Here is a 20,237-nt window from a genome sequence, read left to right as displayed (position 1 = left end):
CCATTAAGAGTTGTCAACAGGATAAAAAGAAATACTGACCAGAGCTCCTCTGGGTAAGTAGTTAAAATGTGATCAAACACAGCATATACCACAAAAAAGCTTTATGGTTATTGAGAAAAACCAACGTCTCTGAAAAGATAATAAAATCACCTCCTTGAGAATTTTCAGAAACGAGATTCACAGAACTACAGGAGCAGGAGAAACAACAAGATTTAGAAACATCTCATTTGACTAATGATGAATTTCAGAGTAAATTAGGTGACCTGCCCTGGATCACAATAGCTATTGCCAGAGTCTGGACTAGCACTCAAGTCTCATGCCTTCCAGATGCTATGTGCTCTTTTTCTCATTTGCTATACTACCTATCTCTTATATGTCCCTAACCACTTGATGCCCCCCAACCCTCTCTGCCCCACAGTGTGCAGTGTGCCCCTTGGGGACAGAGGAACATAATTCTGGGCTATATAGACCATTTAAAGCGACTGATCTAACAATGGGTGAAACATTATTTCAAATAATGACTGGGCTAAAATTCATTTGGGGGTGGGGAGCAGAGGGAAAAATACAAAAGAAGGAAATTCTGTAGACAACAATAAGAGAAGCACAAGAGGAAATACCCTCTTTTGTTATTTTATTACTGTTATTTTATTTTGTAGTTAAGTCCATATATTATATAAAACATAACAGGATGATGAACAAATTTATAAAATAAATTGAGGTGTTTGGATGAAAAAAACACAGGAGCTTTGCCTTTGTGTCTATAGATCCCTTGATATGTTGTTGGTCTTGCACTTTAGATAGCAAATAAAGATATCTAGCTTGAAAAAAAGTTGAAATGCTGCAAGGTTAAGCCATAGTTAGTTTATGACGGGCCAGGAAATGATAGATTTTCTAAATCTTATCCTTAAATATTGGCTATAAGAAATGCTGATATAGCAAAATGCAAGCTTTTATCATCAGACAGCAAGAGGGAAACTTGAATGAACGAATGCAACTTACCTCCAAGTCCTCTGAAAGGAGGTAAAAAATAAATACTGTGTTTTACCAGTGTTCCACCCCAAGCATTATTCTAAGCATGCAGGAGGATGCTGTGAGCAGCTATAATAGCAAGATCCAATCTAGAGGTAGGTTCAAGGCCAAGAATAGGAAAGTGTTTGAAGAAATCCTCCTGGGGGCCGTAACATTTCATAGAATGCCCATTTGTGCTGGGGATGAGTCTATGGCCTATTTTTTTCTGCTTCAAAAAGGACATTCCTAATTTCAACCTTGCTGAAAGAGAGGCATTTTTTGTACCTGCTATTAAGAACAGCTAGGATACAGGATAAGTCTGGCGTAAAATTATTTAGCAAGCACATGCTAGCTATTCCAGTTTGAAATCTACCAAACTGTAAATTCAAGGGGGAAATAAAAAGTTGAAGATGAAGCTGTTATTCCTCAAGATGAGGGAACAAAGTCTTACAAAAAGGATTAGGCACTCACTTAACTCTACATGGAGAACATCCTTCTGAGGCTAGGGGGAAGGTGAGGAAGAGCATTAGAGCATTACCAAAAGCTGACCAAGCCAACTGGAAACCAAAAGAAGAGGAAAAACAGCATTTAGGAAGGGAGCTAGTAGAAGAAATTCTTCTGGGTCTGACTAGGTAAGTGAATCTAAGGCAACTGCACCAAAGATATGCTGCCCATTTACACCAGCATGAAGCTGGTGAAAATATCTCACGACATTTTAAACCCAGAGACATGTATGAAAAATACATTAACCAAGCGAATTAAAATAAAATGTCCAAGGATAAAATCTCCTCAGATTTGAAATCCAAAATACTCACTTTTCATTAATTCTGTGCATTCTTAGAAAAAAATAAAAAGTAACAAATGTAAAGATTTGTTTTATTTCTATTGGGGGAAGGAAGAGGATAAATAGAACTGTTTTCCAATTTGCTCTCCACTGTATACACACATACCCACACGCATACATACACATACATACACCAAAAATACCCCAAACAAAAAACATGAAAGAAAAAGCCAAGAATCAAAAATCAAAACACCCTCAAACTGCATCAATACTTCGTGTTTTGACCAAAAGAACAGATCCTGGGAGGAAGTGCAAAATGCAAAATCAAATGACCAAAAAATGCTGAACAAACAGCATTATTAATATACAAAATATTTATATTACTGAACTAGTAACAGTTGATGTTCTCCGTGTCTGTAAAACTTTGGAACCACAAGCTGATCTGTTAAATCTAGTCCATGCCAGCTTCCAAAAACCAGAGAGATTTTAGTTAGCTTCATTTTTTGATGCCTCATCAAAATTTTCTACGAGATCTGAAAAAAAAAGTACATGAGTTAAGGATATAAATGAGGTGAATTCCTGTGTTTTATTCTAACCCCAATAAAAACAAAATTATTCCTACTAGAATTAGCCTCAAAATATACAGGACAAGGGGCAGAAATGAATTGGTGGCATTTCACTAATAATGCTTCATTTATCTGCTTAAAACAGTAATCCTAAGGAAATGTTAGTCTTTTTTTGGTCAATGCAAACTACTAAGTGAACAGCATTTTCATATGTCAATCAAAATTCCCACAGAAATGTAATAACAATAACAATACAAATTTATAATCACAGTGATTCCAAAATAATAAATGCAGGCAGCAGAGCTTTGTGTGACAATTTTTGATTCTAAGTTCTAAATGAGAGGGCTTTTATTCTTTTTCATTAGATCATAGCCTCATCATTGCGCATCAATTTAAATTCACGAGCTCATCAACCCAAAACTGTAAGTCATTATGCAATGAATTAAATGAGATAAGCAGAATGCTAAAAACCTGAAAACTAAAGAAATGTCACTTACCTGGAACATCATCATCCTCCTCGTCAATATCTTCTGGTTTTGGTGCTTTGCTATCCAACACTACAAAAAGATTGTTTTAAAATTACTCACCGAGAACAAAGAAATCTACAGACACTTACACTGTTTATCCTTTTCTCCTGTCTAAATCTGATATAATTGTTCAGAAAAGGCAAAATATTGTCTAATCTAATGCCGTAAAAATCACTTAAACTTTAACTTCATTAGATATATACTAAATACAGCTGGCAATTTCAATGGGCAGTGATGGTAAAATTTAAATGGAGTAATACAGATTAGTCTGAATAAAGACATTATAGTTAATTTATTCTCCAAACTCCATATTCTCCAAATTAAAAAATCAACATTCAAGATTTTTTCCATCTCTTTTCATGTAAGAGAGTATCTATGTAGTATGAACACTGAAATAATAGGCTCTTTGATTTTTAGGGGTCACAAGACACATTTGAAACCAGAACTATCTTGGAAATTCAGAACATACGGTTGCTGCATCTATAGTACAATTAACAATGTTAAACAAAAATACAGTTCTGTGATAACACTATGTTCTTGTCATTAGTCAGAAGTGAGTATCAAATTGATTGTTTATAAAATGTGGCCTGCAGATCCTGGCACTTTCCTTTTAGGTAATTACTCTCAACATTCTATATTACTACCAAAATGTACCCATATATTCTTATGCCACATTGCATAATTATTAAAGAAACAAACTGAAAAATTTATGAAGCACATAAGTAACATTATAAAAGCAAAATATATATACAGGCAAATCCTTCCAATATAAAATAGGACACCTTTTAAATCATTAGTTTCTTTAAAGTGGGGAGGAAAAGAGGTACTAAACTGAAATACCTACCTTGCCGAGGGAACTGTTCAGCTAACTTCCTAAGACTTGTTAAGCTGTCAGCACCAAGTTGACTTAATATTCCAGGTAGCATCTCTGTGATTGGTTTGGCTTCTGCATGACCAGTAATTGCAAAGGTGTTAGCAGAAAGGGAAGCTTGGACTTTGGGATTGTTGAAATGAATAACCGTCCCATCATCTTTAATCATATTTACCTGCATGATCATGAAAGAAAAATATACTTCACAAATTAGGTACAACTAAAAGTATCTTTTTAAAAAACAGTTTAGCCAATTATGTATTTGTGCTTAGTAGTTTTGTAATCCCAAGGTAGTAATTATCTAAGCAGTGCATATGGATGGATAAAGACCCTCGCAACAAAATAAAATGGTGTAAATAGCACAAATTACTAGGATGGTCAAAGAATCTAGATTTTAAATTTGAATACTTCTATGAAAAAGAAGTTCATGCCCACATTTAAAAATAATGTAACAATCAGCTAACACTGGCTTCTTAATGAAATATCTATTTATCTTATTCAATTTATACTACTAAACTAAATTGGTACAGATACCATTTGGTGGGACAGCCTCTCACTTAGGGAACAGGTTATAACCGGGTAATATAGTATGGCAAAAATAACCACTGAAAATCCATAAAGAACACTCAGAAATTTAACCAATCAGGTGTTTCACTCCTTTGTACATTTAGTAAATTTATAAAAATTTCTTGTTCTCATCATGTCATTCCTTGAAGAGGATTTTGTCAGTTCCTCTAATTCTAAAGTATTGTTTCTCAACCTTTAGTAATCCTTGTAAATGTCTCTCCCACCCACTTGCCTGGCCACTTGAGCATGCTTTATTAATTACTGGGAAACCTTTAAAACCATCCTCATATTCTTTCTATAGCTTTCACCAATATGAATTGACTGCTTCAGATTTGATTTAATCCATTGTCTGAGACTTACTGAAAAGGTTGAACATGAACTATTTAAAAGTTATTTTTGTCTCTCACTTTCTGTGTTTTAGTAGAGTTGAATTTGCTTAAGTTAAATGTGCAAATACTGTGATTCCACTATGTAGTTGACTCCACTGGGTAAGTTACCTTGGTGGTAACATGCTTATTGTATAAAAAGGTTAGGAAATTTAACACTTGGCTACTTTAGAAGCATTTCATGATCCATCCAAAAACTGCCCTTTTCACAATCAAGCAGAGATGCTGAGTGTTCTCCATAGTGAGTGGAAGTGGGCTTTTCTTCCTCAGAGGTGATCACCACCACTGACAGACAGCACCAGAAAGGAAGGGGAAGAAAGGGGCTTCTAAATTTCAGGCAAGACCTGGAACACAGAGAAAATAAAGGCAAATCCCCTAGAAAACTGTAACTAAACCCCACAAATCATTTCCCTTTTTTGTTTTTTTATGACAAAGATCACTATTTCAATTCTATACGCTTCCCTCTCTCAGTACTGTACTAGAAGTTCTATTATGTATATTATACACACTAAGCATTCGATGCAGCTGTTCTGAACAAATATCATGAGTTAAAAATACTTTATATTAACTTTAAAAAAATAAATTATATAGTTCTGAAGATAATTATAGCTTAGTTAGAAAGGTTTAATGTTAAAGTGGCTGAAAATCTGGGAGAGAAATGGCTTGAGAAGGAGGTGGCACAGTGGAGATGAAATGGGATGTTGCTCTGGATCTATCCTAGAATCACATATTTTTAGATTGGGAAAAGAATAAATATATGGTAGGACTATAGTTTCTAAATCAATACTAAACCATGTAATTTATTAATAAAGGATTTTTGTAATATTTCAAGGTGTGAAAAGGAGTCTCAAATATTGGAATTTGAGTTTTTCAAATTTACAGCCTAAAATCACAAGAGATTTGAAATCAATATTGTTCCAAAAAAGGCCACACATTTGTGTGGGTTTTCTTTTTTTCAGGCCCTATATTTGTTGAACTTAAAGGTCTTCTAGTTCAAATCTGTTGTTAAAGAAATAAATACTAAAGATGAGCTCTTGGTTAAGCAACATACCAAAGGACAAGTATATGCAAACTCAGAACTTGAACCTGGGTTTCTTACATTCCTAACATTCTGTTTGGTATCCTTCCTACAAGATTATTAGCATTCTTAAAACATTTATTTGCCTATAAAAATTCAATTCTGTGGCCCCATGAAAGCTTACTACAGAATTATTTATTTTAGAATATAGGCTAAATTGAGAATGCAAAAGGAAAACAGCACAGATATATGGATAATATCTGGCTACAGAATAAGTAAGAGCCTAACATGGGGCCAGAAAGAATAAACAAATTTTATGAATTTTCCTTCTGTTCAAGCTTCTTTTCCAATGGCCATATTTACATCTGATGTAGGTCTTTGTAGTTTGAAATATGTTGTTTGAGTTTAGTGTGAAAAGCAAGATGAATGTCATCTCAGACTGTGAAACAGAAATAAATTTATTAATGGTTGTTTTAAATGGGGTTGTATAAAAGATGAAGCTTCATGAATAAAAAGGTCCAGAAAGGGGTGGAGAGTTTAATTTTAGAATAGAGAGAATGAAATATTAGAAGTTAAAAAGGCCAGAATATTTTATTTCTAACATTCATTCCTCTCTACTGAGCAATGACGTTATATAAGGCTTCTAGACACTAGCTATTAGAAACTATCAAAGGATGAATTGTTGGGCTGGTCAGTTAAGACACTTCCCTTTTAGAGGTAAAAACAGGAATAAGGAATTTGTTAAATTCACAAAGTAAACTGTATGCATTTCATATGGAGAATTCACTTCTTCCAGTGATTTACTGATATTTGGTTTAAATAAGACATATAATCTATACACAGTATAAGAACAAGGAGCAGCCAAGTAAACAAAGACTATTAAACTAGCTACTATACCAGCACTCAGGTCCCTTTTTCAATTAATCAAACAGCTCCTTTATGTCAAAACGCTTTTCCCACTTAAAAGGTACTTGAAAGTAAAGTATGCTACTTGAGCAGTGGAGGAAGCATTTTTGAGACCCCAATCCAAAATACCAGATGCCCTTGCTCTTATTTTTCCCTCTAAAAATACTGACACATCTTATAATTACCAGAAAATATTATGTCCTCTCATGCCTAGTGCATTTACATATGCAGTTTGCACTATTTAGAAGAACCTTTTCTGGCTTCTCCACCTTGCAAATTCCCATTTATCCAAGTCCTGAGTTAGATGCTTCTTTGTGAAAATTCAAGGTGGTTTATGCAACTTCTGCACTTCATGGGTATTACAATTAAATTAAATTAAATTAAATGGTTGTAATATAATTGTTTTCAAGTCTTTGACCTTACTCGAAGGTGAACTTGAGATCAGAGACCATGCCTTACCAGACACAGTACACCCCCAAGTGTCCAGCACATAGTAGTTGCTTAAATTTGCTGAATGAATGGACACCTCCTGTACAATTTATTCTAAAATCATGGATGCTGTCAGACTGCAGCTCCCAAATGCAAGGTTTAGAAATAGCGTCAGTAATGCCGCCAATGAAGATGCCCAGAACCTCCTGGGCTGTATCTTTGGCCTGACTTTTCCTATTGTTCTGACCTTTCAGAATCAGCCTGACTGCCCTACAAAATTTAGGGCCATTAAGTCATTCCTGGCAACTGCTGGGTGGCACTATTATGCTGCTATCAACACTTTAAAAATCCCTGCCTTCACTGGCCTCTGAGTAGGGCATACATAAATCACAGCAGCCTTCTATCTCGTAAATCTAATGCTTGTTTTATTCTTACACAGCAGTAAGTTTTTAAGGCTATAGGAAGCTCACAAAGTTATATTTGACTCCATAGCTCTTACTGATAACTGCCCTCTCAGTTCAGCGAAGAGGTTTAAATTTTTCTGCTATGTGATTTTCTTGTATGTAAGTCTCCCCATTAGGCCAGGTAGCTGCAGTTCTGAGAATTGACAGTTGTCTTAAAATCAAATTTTATTGCCACTCCTTCCTATACGTAGTGGCACTTAAATATTTAACAAAAAAATTCATGTTTATTGCCTTCCTCCTATATATTAATGGGGTGAAATAACATTTAAAATATAAGGCATGTAAGTATCTGGGATTTTGTGAGTCATATTTTGAGGATTATGGGTTTTATATACACGCCCATGAGTACCTTTCTCATTCAATCCTTCTAAAAAGCTCAGTACCTGCTTATTTCTAAAGGCTAATATGAAGTATAACCTATTATTGTTGATCTAAGCTAAAGCTAGATCACTCGCTATATGACATATATAGCTATATGTCATAACACTATATGACATGCTGGGATCATTTTCTCTCATGCTCTGGTGGCAAGAGTCTAATGAAATGAATTCTCTATAGCTATGCTGTAAATAGTGTAAAATGGTATACCCTTTTTGAAAAGCAATTTGGCAATATGAAGAGTTCTAAAAATGTTCATGCTCTTTCAGCCAGTAGTTGTATTTCCAAAAATCTATCTGAAGGAAATCAGAGATGAAGGTTAACTATTTATACACATTAAAGTCCAACATATATTCTTTTATTATCAAAGCATTAGAATATATAATAAAGAAATGTTAAATTATGGTATATCCAGATATTGGAATATATGTAGACATCTAGACTGATGATTAAGAAGAGCATTTTAGTGATATGAAACAATTTTTATAATATAATGCTATCTAGAAAAAAAAAAGATTCCAAGTTGTACATCTAACAGTCTCAGAAATGTATATATAAAAATATATGCATACAGGGTGGCTGGTTAGCTCAGTTGGTTAGAGTGTGGTGCTGGTAGCACCAAGGTTGTCGGTTCGATCCCCGCAAGGGCCACTGTGAGCCGTGCCCGCCTTAAAAAAATAATAAAATAAAAAATATATGCATACGAAAATGGGAAATATAAGACTAATAGCAGTTATTTCTGTTTAATGGGATTATGACTGAATGTTAATATTCTTCTTCATATTTTCTACATACCCCTAATTTTCTACACTGACAATATACATTTATATTGGGTGGGGAAGCTATTTTAAAAACAAAAGATGTTCATCAACAGATGAAAAGATTAAATGTGGTACTATCCATACAATGGAATATTATTCTCCTATAAAGGGAGTGAAGTTCTGACACATGCTACAACATGGATGAACTTTGAAAACAGTATGCTAAGTAAAGGAAGCAGATACAGACGGGCAAATACTACATTCCACTTGTATGAAATATCTACAGTAGGCAAATCCACAGAGACAGAAAGTAGGTCAGACGTTATCAGGGGCTGAGGAAGAGGGAAATAGGAGTTATTGCTTAATGGGTAAGGAGTTTCTGTTTGGAATAATGAAAAATTTTGGAAATAGGTAATGGTGGTGGTTGTAGAACATTGTGATTGTAATTAATGCCACTGAATTGTACACTTAAAAATGGATAAAACTGAAAATTTTATGTTTTATTTATTTTACCACAATAAAATATAGTAAAAAAAAACAAAACAAAAAAGCAGGAAATTAAGACAAAGTAAGGCTGTTTTGAAATAATAAGGTGAATGGGCCATGGTGCTTCCCTTTTACTCTCCTGCACTCAGAGGTGTTGAAACATCGGCACTTGAGGCTCTACTTGGAGGAAGAAGGAACGGTGGTAAGGGTCAACCAGTAACTTTAGGTTCTCCTTCAGTACAAGTGGTTCAGGCAAAAATAAGAACCAGGAAGAGGAAAACATAAACAGTAAAACTTATGTGTACAATTATAAAATTTACATTCCCAGCCCTAAGCTTTCCCCTGAACTCCAGCGTCCTATGGCTAACTTGTTGCAGAATAATTCCTCCTAATCAGTATCTCAAACTTAATAGGCCCAACACATCTCATCATGCAAGTCAGCATGCTATGGCTAAACAATAAACAAACATGGTTCCTGCTGTCAAGACTCATTATCATCTACTGAAAACAGACTACCTGCCCCCACAATATGAGGTAATAATAAATGTATTATAGAAGAGCAATTTAAGCTAAGGGAAATGGAAGGAAGTACAGAGAAAGGGTTGATTAATTATGACTGGAAAGATAGACAGATTTCATAGAGGCAGAATTATACCCTAGTTAAGATAGAAGCTGTCCTCTGAATGTAATAGTAAAACTCCATGAAACAACTAGGCCATCTGAACCAGAGATTCAGATTTTTGATGACATTTTTTATCAAATAAATCTTATAAAATCATGGAAAATGATTATGGAACAGCTTCTATTATTGATAGAGTCATGTTATCAGGGTAAGAAAGGTGACAGCTATCACTATACCCAACTCGATTACCAAATAAGAAGCACATCCAAATATCTTCAAATGTCACAGAACATAAGACATTTCCAGAAATTTAGTTCTGGGTTATATTCTTGGAGTTCACCTAGGAATTCCTTCCTAAACCATGATTTTATATGAAACAGTCTCTGACTCCCCTGTCCCTTACTTTTTTTCAGCTTTGGATTTATCTGTCTTTGGTAACATGTAAAAGAAATCTATATATGATTATAATTATTACAGCAAATCAACAAACTAAAGAATAAATGAAAGACCAGAGAAGCCTGTCTTAATCCAAACACTCCCTCAGTTTCTTCAAGTTTCTGAAGAGAACATAAATTAAGTTTTTTGGGGGGGCGGAAATCACCAATACTGACAGCCTAGAAAGTAAGATTAGAACTTTACTTGGCGAAGTGCATTCAATGTGATTTGAAACCCACCACTGATCTTCCTGCTCCTCACCCACCAAACTGAAGGCTTTCTACTTTTTTGATGTTTCATAGGTCGTAAGTACAGAAAACACAGTATTATTACTTTTGGCAATAGTGTCTTCTCTTTTCAAAAGTTTTTACCTGCTCTTCTTAAACTGCCCCAAAACAAAAAGATAGTATATTCTTCAGAGTTCAGCACTGCGAAACAAGTTTAAAACATCCCAAATAAAAAATAACAAAATTGTAATTAATGTTTTGTCTATTCTAAAACATACATATTTTTTCATATCTTAGTGTTTCTGTATACTGTACATGTTTTCACGTATACATTTAATGTAATAGCTTCCTTTCCCCTCCTAATAGCTGTTTTTAAACCAAATGTGTCATTTTCTTTAGAAAAAATTGAAAAAAATTTTATTTTAAATATAGTAACAGAAAACATAATGTTTGACGCAAGCCAGATTATATATAGCATACCAGATATTCCTCAACAAAATTATTTCAGATCTGCAAAGCATTATATACAGTATAAATATCTTGGTTCTCAAAATTCAACTTTAGAAAGGGAAAGAAGGAAAAAGTAAAAATTCTCCCCATCTTAAGTTCAAATATTAGAAATTTGACAGCTGTTACCTTACATTGTTAATTATCTTCATGCATATTTTCTCTATACGACTAGTTTGTGAGGGCTGGAAGGTAGCATATACACGGGTACACAATGAGAGTGTGTACATGCCTATTATGTACCATTAACTTTCTGTGTGACGTTCTGGAGCGATGACTCCTCAAAAGGTTAGAACTGTATTGGCAATACCAACAAAAAGGAATTCACAATTCAGTTTAATAAATGCTATAACAAAAGTAGATGCAGGGCAGTATAAGGCACATAGGGAAAGCACCTAACCCTTCTTTGTACAAATGTGTATGTGTGCTACCAAGGAGGCTTCTGAGAGGAAATAACACCTGCATTAACATCTGAAAAAGGAAAAAACAGTAATGTCCTTGGAAACACTGATGGGGATTTCTTTTATCTATAATGGTGTAAATAATGAATTCTGCATGATAGGTGCTCACTAATACAGGATATAAGGCAGGTACTTTCCCTCTCTTTGGTGAGGCGGTACCATAGATAGTAATGATATAATTAAATCTAACTTATGGCAGTGAAAATTTAAACATTGGTAATGATCAGAAATGGAATCATTAGGTAGAAGTGGATCTAGAAAGTTAACAGATCACAAATAATTGATGTGATAATTTTTCTTGAGTGTCTTTTGAAGTAACATTAATCTTTGCCTTCATATTTGAGGAAAGTAGTATCATCAAAATATAATAAAATGATTTAAAAATTTTAACAAAAATTTTTGAAAGAGGACTAGCAAGGAATCTAATCCATGGAAAGCTATTGCTAGAGCTTCTTGGCTGAGGCAGTAATTAGAGAGACTTTGTAGATTAGAATGGTGCTCTTATGGGAAAAAAGTCCACCTTATTTAATGAAATCATAGGGTTTCTTTATTCTGTATTACTAGAAAAAATATCTTACATTAAAATTCGAGTTCTATAATTTTGTCATACATGCAAATACTTTGAGTCTGACAAATATGATGAATTCCTTCGCTGTCTACTAAAATTATTTTTTTGGACAATCATCCAATTTTATACAATAAGCAAATTTAACAGCTGCAGTCAATCAAAGACATCTGATTGACAATATCAGAGTCCGCTAAGCTGATATTTTACATTTGAAAAGTATGGATAACGATTTGTGAATGTGCTATTCGTCTGCATAATTTAACAATTTAGAAAGTGATCATACCTCTTCAATACCAGCTATATTATTCACAGCCAGTTTTTTTAGAGAACTCTGAAGTTTTTTGTCATCAGCTGTAGCTGTTCTATGTACCACCTTCTTCTTTCTGCGAGCTGTACCCTGAAAAATAACCAAACAGAAGGGTTAGCATGCCTTGCATCTGGCAACTGCAATCGCATATCTTTCAATCCACAGTACCCTAACTAAAACCCACATAAGAAATTGCTGACTTAATAGTAATGATTAATAATGCTGCTCAGAGTTGTGTTTGTCAGCCTAACCCAGATTTTTGAAGGTCAGTTCTAGCCAGGTCTTATTCTCTCCAGTATCCAGCTTTTATCATTTCAACACATTTCAAAATTTTTCTAATAAAAATAATTTATAACTTCAAGACAATTTAGTGTTTTATAACAACTTTCAAACATTATAAGGAATGCTTTTTTTTTAACAATACCTACTACGCCAACAATAAAGTCTAAAGATATTCTGAAACTGGAGATTATGACATAATTAAGAATCAAATGCCTCTATGTGAGTGTACTAAAGTCCTAGAATCCAGGAATGAAAAAGATCAAGTTCTGACTGCAAGGAGCATACATCATAGTGGGAGAGAAAAGTCAATAAATATATAAATAAATTCGGTCATTCAAATCGGATAAGGGTATTAAGAAAAAATAATACACTAATAAGAGTATTGAGTGGGAGCTAAGCACTACTTTATTAGAATGTTCAGGGAAGGCCCCTATGAAGAGGTGACATATGAACTGAGACCCATGGGAAGATCTAGGGAAGAGTGATCCCAGCAAAATGAAACAAGAGTGAATCTGTTGTTTAGAGAAAGAATGCAGGCCAGTATGGCTAACGAAGAGTGAACAATGGGAAAGGAGGAGGAAAATAAAATCAGAAAGATAGGCAAGGGCTAGGTCATGTAGCCTAGAATGCCATAGGCAGGAGTTGGATTTTATTCAAATTGCACTAGGAAGCCTTTGGAAGGTTTTAAGCATAGAGATGACTTGATTTGATTTATGATTTTAAAAGATGACTGAGGCTGCTGTGGAAAATCAACTATAATGACATCAATCAGGAAGCTACTACAGCAGTTCTGATGAAAGATGAGGGTTGTGGCAGTGGAGATGGAGAGCGCTCAATGTGTCAGAAGAACCAACAGGACTTACTGATGGATTAGATGTAGAAAACGGGAATCTAGAATGATGCTTAGAATTTTGGCCTGAGCAAATAGGTTGAATATTGTACTATTTACTGAGATAGAAAAAGCTCATTTCTAAATGGATACTTTGAAACTCTATAAATACATTTTTCCATTGAAAAACTATTTAAAATAATCGATAAAGTTCCTGGGCCAATTTACAAAAGTGAAACCTAAAGCAGAGCTGCAACACCAACAAAAGCAGCCTAAGTCATGAGGGCTAACCCTTTTTGAGACCTGGCAGGAGTAAGGGAAAAGGAATGGAGGTTTCAATCTCTGTGTAGCTCCTGCAGTCGTACTCAGCCTTATTGAGAGTAGACAGGGGCTTCAGTCTCAGCAATTCTGGTGGGAGTAGAAGAGAGCTTTGTGAGTAGCAGCAGAGGTTGTGATGAAATCCAGTTGCTGCAGGATGGACTAGAAGTGACTATTTACATAGGTGCTCATTTATTTGTGAAGCGTTCTTGACTCAGGATGGTTCAACTGCTTGCTGGATACCTCAACTCAAATGAGCCTCAGACACCTTAAATTCAACATGGCTAAAAGCTTATCAGTCCACCAAACTATTTTTCTTATATTTCCTGTTTTGTAGCTGATGGTACCACCATGTATCCAGTCTCTAAAGACAGAAATATGGGGGACATCCCAGACTCTTCTGTCTTCCCTTCATCACCCATATTCTATCAGTCATATCAATTCTAACCCCTACCTTTTACATATTACAGCAGTAGCCTCTCAATTGTTCTCTATGCAAATTTCTATTTAACTCCATTTTCCACATTGCGAGCAGTTACCTTTCTAAAACGGCTGTTATTTCCTTCTTAAAATCCTTCAATAGTTGCCCCTTCCCTATAGAATAAAATTCTAAGCTCCTAGTATGGCATTTAAGGCTATGATCCAATCCCAAATTACCTGGTAGTTTCATTTCCAACCATTCTTTATCCATTATATACTCTAAACTCTATACCAAACTAAAGCAAGCCATTCCATTAAAGCACCATGTTATCTTAGCATGCTTTGTGCTTTTGCATGTGTGAGAATGACAATCCCTTTTCAACCTACCCACTTACCCTCTCACCTGTTTACCTGGTGATAAATTCTTATTCTTCAAATCTCAGCTCAGTGATGACTTCCTTGTTTCTCCTAGGCAAGAGCACCTTGTACTTTATTTTAGCATTTATTATTCTATAGTGTAATTGTGATTATGTCTTTCTTCCAAACTATGTCAAGAGCAGGAAACCTTGACTTGTTTATCTACTATGTGCCTGGCACATAATAGGTGCTCAATAAACTAGTGAAATGAATGAATGTACTAACTACCTAGTTTAATATATATTTTATATATATATATATATATATATTATATATGTAAATATATAAAATAGTGATATTCTGCATCAAGCTCTTCCAGGTATATTCTATGGTCCCTAGTTTTTACATTGGTATATTACACTACACTTGATGCTACAATGTAACTACTTTGGTTACATGAATGTGTTAATATGACTCTAAAGTCATATAACAGTATCACTATGAAAGGAGCAAGTACTAGTCACTATTTCCCTTTACCGTCCTGTCCCGTCACCAGGAGCTGTGGTTATCAATAAAGTAAAGGACACAGTGGGGCTGCTACATAGTGTCTGTCCTACCAACCCCTGCCCACGTCTGAGGTAAGCATTGTTCTTGCTTTTCCTTTTGCAAAGGAAAAGATTGTACTGGGCAGAGATAAGGGTAGAATATTCTCCTTGAACCTGGGGCCAGAGCTGAAGGGAATCAAAGATTTTTGATGCTCAGAATTAGCTCTTCCTTAGGCTTCAAAGAGTACACGGAATAAGAATGCTCATGTTCATATAGGCAGGAATTTGGGAGGAAAACCTAGCAATGAACAAAACCTACAAACAGCTTGCATCTCCAGTTAAGCTACTTATAAACTTAACTGTAGCATTAAGTGTATCCTGTCAAGATGAAGTAACATTAATATCTGGGATGCCCCACTTGAGAGACTAACATAATAATAGTTATCATTTAAGTATCTACTCTATGCCAGATACCATGTTAGGTGTTTTATAAATATTGCTCTGGTCTATAGAAGCATCATATGTATGATTATTTCTACTTTGCAGATATGAAAATGAAAGCTTTACAAGACTGGGTAACTTGTTCATGTCACATAACTACCAGATGTTCAGAGGATTCAAACAAAGGTGGCTATTTCCACTTCACCATCAGAAAGAGTATTCTAGTTATCTATTTTAGACCTAGACAAATTATTTTCAAACTGGAATGTGGATTGATCTTGATTATTGAAAAGATTTTAGATTTTCAATTACCATAAATCCAAAATCATAATCATAATATCTGGTAATAACGCATTCTCCTATCAGTTTTTCTTATGCCACACTCACCTTGCCCCCTATCCGGACCTGAGCCTGAAGTTTGGCTAACTTTTCTTGATTCATGCTGTTGGTAAATCTAAAGGGGGAAAAATAGATTTGTTATAGTCACTGCTTTACCAAAATAAAATAACTGTTTATGCAACAGTACCTTCCAGTTCACTGAGCTTGCAGTATTCATCACCACCATGATATTAATACATCTATATTCTTAATAAATACTAATAACTTTTTCTTGCTTCATAAACCAGATATTAAGAGAACCAAAATTAAACAATACCATGATGGAATGGAATATACAAATAGAAAATAGAATGGGATTCAAAGTTACCTATTTGAAGATCCCTCCTTAAAAGCATGATTTGGTACTTTGGCATTCAGTAAAACCTAACCAATTACAAAATCTCTGTAGGCAAGCCAGTTTTTCCCTCAAAGATTTTAACAGCAGAGAGCTGTTACCAAATGTTATTAGCACAACACTTAAGTAGACTTTTTTCTCCCAAAACACATTCTGTACTCCTTGCCATCCATAACAGAAGACAAAAAAAAAAAGCTGGCCAAAGAAGAAATTCAACAATAGGCTGTGTAGCTATCAAGATATGAGGTAGTCGTGTCCTCTATTCAAGGTCAGATGGCGTGTTAGTAATAGGGAAAGAGAACCAGATTTTTAGATGTTCAGTGCTGCTGCAGCACGTTCCACAAAGTTCATTCAATACCTTGCACTGAGGTAGTATGTCATACTTGTCAAGATATTCTTGCAAACAAAGCACCTCCCTGCACAATTTGACAAAAACACATCTCTGCTATATTAATGCTAAATTTTGGGGGGAGGAAGCAGGGAGACAACTCTTAAATATAAGCTTTTTAAGGCTAATCTTGATTTTGAAAATTCTGAGAACCTTATAAAGTCATGAATCCTAGTCTGGTCAGTGATATTCATACTAAGGACAGAAGTTCCTAAGTTTATAATGGGTCATAACATTCCACATTATATAAACAAATAAAAGCCAATGTTAAAGTCTTGTTTTACTTGTTCTGTGGATCAACAGATCATTACTGAGATGTGGGAGGTGGAATAAAAGACAAGGCTGTTATCAAACCTTTTTTGGCCAATTCTCTAACCTCTTTATAATCATCCAGATGAAAAAGATTGTTTTCATTTGAGAGATGAAAGAGAACCAAAGATTATATAAGTACTACACATTCTGTATTTTGACACTGTACTTAGGCACTAACCTGTATATGTCTGCTTTAAGGCCAAATAAAGTCCAGTTCTCAAATAACACTTAAAATTTATGATTCCTTAATTTTTGTTCAGCACTGTATCATAATGCTCAAGCAGCTAAAAACACGCTTTTATAAGAGAAAGTGTGATTAAGAGCACAAAAGTCTTAGGTGTGTACCTATTTCAATTTGCCATAGACTTAAAATTTGCTGATGTAGACCCCAATCTCTATACTCAATACCCACAGAAAAGGACCACTATTTACTTTTCTCAAAGGAATTGGCCATGAAAGTGTAGTGAACTAACAAAGAGCCTAAGGACTTTTTTTTACAAAAAAGGGGCTAAGTGAAAATATTATAGAACTAGACACTGGGTAAACTTTTTGGACTCTTCTGCATTTTGAAGTGACAATCCCCGAAAAGAGACAGAAGACAGAAGTTAAGACAAAGATAAAGACTCCTGACTTGTTTGAAACAAAAGCAACAAAATGAACTCATTATATCAATGCGTAAATGAAAGAACAGATTCTGTTCGAGGTCATCAGGACAACAGAGAATTTGTTCCCAAGGAGTATCTCAGAGAAAAAGCATTTTAGCAAGGTTGGCAGCTCAAGGGGGATAGGGGAGGAAAAGGATGGTTCATTGTCTACTGGCAGGTTGTGGTGCGTGGAATTCAAGTAGGAAAGAGAACTGGACTCTGAGAAGAGAGGTCAAACTCAGAATCTGGACTAAATCTTGAAAACACCTGGTTTTATTCTCTATTCCTCAATCAACCTGTACTTTATTGTCTTGTATGTGAGGCCATCTCTAATACCTGCAAGCAGCAGCAGGGTATAAATTATGAACAAATAAAAACAGTTCACCTCCCTTCCAATTTAATGTATTTGCACATGAGGGCCCAGAAGGAAGTCACCTCCTAGGCCCAAAAGGGAGAAGTAACTTCCTAAGCTCGTATGACTTGGGGATCCTAGAATCTTTTAGCCCTTTCCTCAAGGACTCCAGAAAAGGTGTAAATAATGTTATAATCAGTATTGATTGTGTGCATAAGTTCCAAGCACTGTGGTACGCACTTTCACATACATGTTTACGCAGAGATAAAATAATTGCAACTCTTAGTCCCTACTTTTTTATTACGTGGGGTTTCTCTAAGAGAGAAAGAGAGACATAGACTTTAGAATCGGAAGGATCAAGGTTCTACAACTTAGGTTTTCGGAAAGGTATTTTACTTCTCTGAACTTGTGTTCCTTCTGTATTAGAAAAGGTGTAACATCACACACCTCATAGGGTTGTTTTAAGGGTTAAAGGTTAAGTTATCAAGTACAGGGTATGGCTCACAGTAGATACTTAAAAACTGGTAACTATTGTTACCACTCCCGAGGGGACATCTATGGTATAGTGAAAACAGCTGAAACCACCATTCGCTAGCTGTGTAACACTGTGCTGTCAGTCCGTCATCAATTTCCTGACAGCCTACTAAGCATCCAGCAGTGTGAAGGGCTATAAGGATGGGCAAGGCAATGTCTAAGTGGGAGGCCAACTTGTAAACAAACACTGCCGTTACCAGGTGAAGGGCGCTGCATCCTAATTCGGTTCCTAGCACTAGGGGGCCAGGGGCTGCAAACCTCAGTTTCCCTATCTGTAGGGAAGGATCAAATGAAATGACAACAGAGAGACTGTATTCATACAGCTCAAAGCTCACAGCACTGTTGTTGTGAATAATGAAGAGTATCAGGACAGAGGCAGGGGACCACCCGGCTCCTGGGACTGGATCTACGTGGCAACAGCTCGGGCCCGCTCGCCCCTACAAGGGGCGGTGGTGCTGGGGCCCTTCCCTCAGGTGCCGACCCCCGGCTGTGCCGCCGGTAACCCAGAGGCCAGGCTAGCCGCCTCCGCCCCCACTTGGCACTCCACGGCGGAAGTGGCAGCCCGAGCGGTTGGCGGGTGTCGGAAGAAGAGGGCGGGGGGACACCGTGCGCAGCGGCCTGTGGCCGTGGAGTGGCGGGACCGCCGGGGGTCTCACCTGAAGCAGGGAGGGTCCTCCAACACCAGCACGCGGCAAGAGCAAGATGGCTGCCTCAGTCAAGACAGAGAAAGACGACGGCGGCGGCGGGAGCGGGGTCCACGTGACACAGCCGGCCCTCACCAGAGCAGCCTATCCCGGGAGAGCATCAGCGGACTACAAAGCCCAGTCTGCTCTGTGCCTCCCAATAGAAAGGCGGCAGGGACAAGTGGCCGCGCGGCATTCTGGAGCTTGCAGTCTCCGCAGCGTTCAATTGTGTCGGTGCCTCTAACATGTAGGGAGCCTAATAAAAGGGCGGTGTGTATTTTTGTTTGGGCGTGTACTCTGTCAGATGTCTTTCACTAGGCATTAAGTAAACACTGTCGGAGTCAACTAGGATGACACAATTAGTCTCCACTCAGGAAGAGAGATGGGAAATTTTGACCTGTTATGCATCAGAGAGGAAAATTGAGAAATACTCAACCGACAAAGTTTAATAACAACAAAAAACAAATAGATTCAACCAGAAGAAGCTTTGCGCTTTAAATGCCCGCAGTGACTTAATGTCCTGGATCCCTGAAGAGCTAGGGCAGTTTTGCAATAAGAGATACCAAGTTTGGTTTTCTCGGAGCTTGCATCAGTTAGTTGCATAATCCCTGAGTGGAAGAACTATAGTTGCAAAGAAAAATAAGGTCCAGTGCTTCTTGTCCAGCAGGAAGAGGCATTCTTGCAAAGCACCGAGACCCTGCGCTGCAGAACAGGTTTGCCAGGTCTCCGAGACCCGAGCAGGAACCTAAGAATGAAATCCGGTTGTCGTCTTTTATATTTTGCGGCGGGGAACGTGGCACCCGAGGCCAATGGGCAAGCCGCCACTGTGCCGAATGGATAACTTCGCCGATCAATAATTTGCGCTGTGAATATTAAGTGCAGCGGTTCTTGGGGGCGGGGCTAGCCTGCAGGCGGACGCAACCAGCAACGGTTCTCCGCGTGTCCTCCCCACCTCCCACTATCACCACCCACCTTTCCACCTCTCGATCCTCCCACTGAACATCCAGAATCTAGGGGAAGCAACTTAAGCTCGAGAGCAACACCCGTACCTTTCTACGTGAACTGCACCTTTAAACCCTCTCGGTCCCAAACCGGACCCCGGAGGCACCACCCACATCCGT

The 20,237-nt window shown here is 36.7% G+C and overlaps 1 protein-coding gene across 2 annotated transcripts; it reads right to left on the bottom strand.

The window, feature by feature from the left end:
* Nucleotides 1-614: 614 nt before the first annotated feature.
* BTF3L4 (basic transcription factor 3 like 4) lies at nt 615-20,209 on the bottom strand. 2 transcript variants are annotated; one of them, XM_019742845.3, is made up of 6 exons: nt 19,090-20,209; nt 15,858-15,924; nt 12,255-12,368; nt 3,730-3,931; nt 2,856-2,915; nt 615-2,325 (listed from the first exon to the last, which is right to left on the bottom strand). In XM_019742845.3, the coding sequence occupies exons 2-6, from the start codon at nt 15,909-15,911 to the stop codon at nt 2,279-2,281; spliced, it is 477 nt and encodes a 158-aa protein (XP_019598404.1). In that variant the 5' UTR covers nt 15,912-15,924; nt 19,090-20,209; the 3' UTR covers nt 615-2,278. The 2 variants fall into 2 exon arrangements, with proteins under 2 accessions (XP_019598404.1, XP_019598405.1); XM_019742846.3 differs by lacking the exon at nt 15,858-15,924 and having other exon boundaries at nt 19,090-19,215.
* Between the last annotated feature and the right edge of the window lie 28 nt (nt 20,210-20,237).

This window comes from Rhinolophus sinicus, chromosome 14 (assembly GCF_057876585.1).
Source record: "Rhinolophus sinicus isolate RSI-liver-muscle chromosome 14, RSI-T2T, whole genome shotgun sequence".
In the NCBI taxonomy this organism is placed as follows: Eukaryota; Metazoa; Chordata; class Mammalia; order Chiroptera; family Rhinolophidae; genus Rhinolophus; species Rhinolophus sinicus.
Note: the sequence above shows the minus strand (reverse complement) of the source record. Positions and strands in the feature narration are given on the sequence as shown.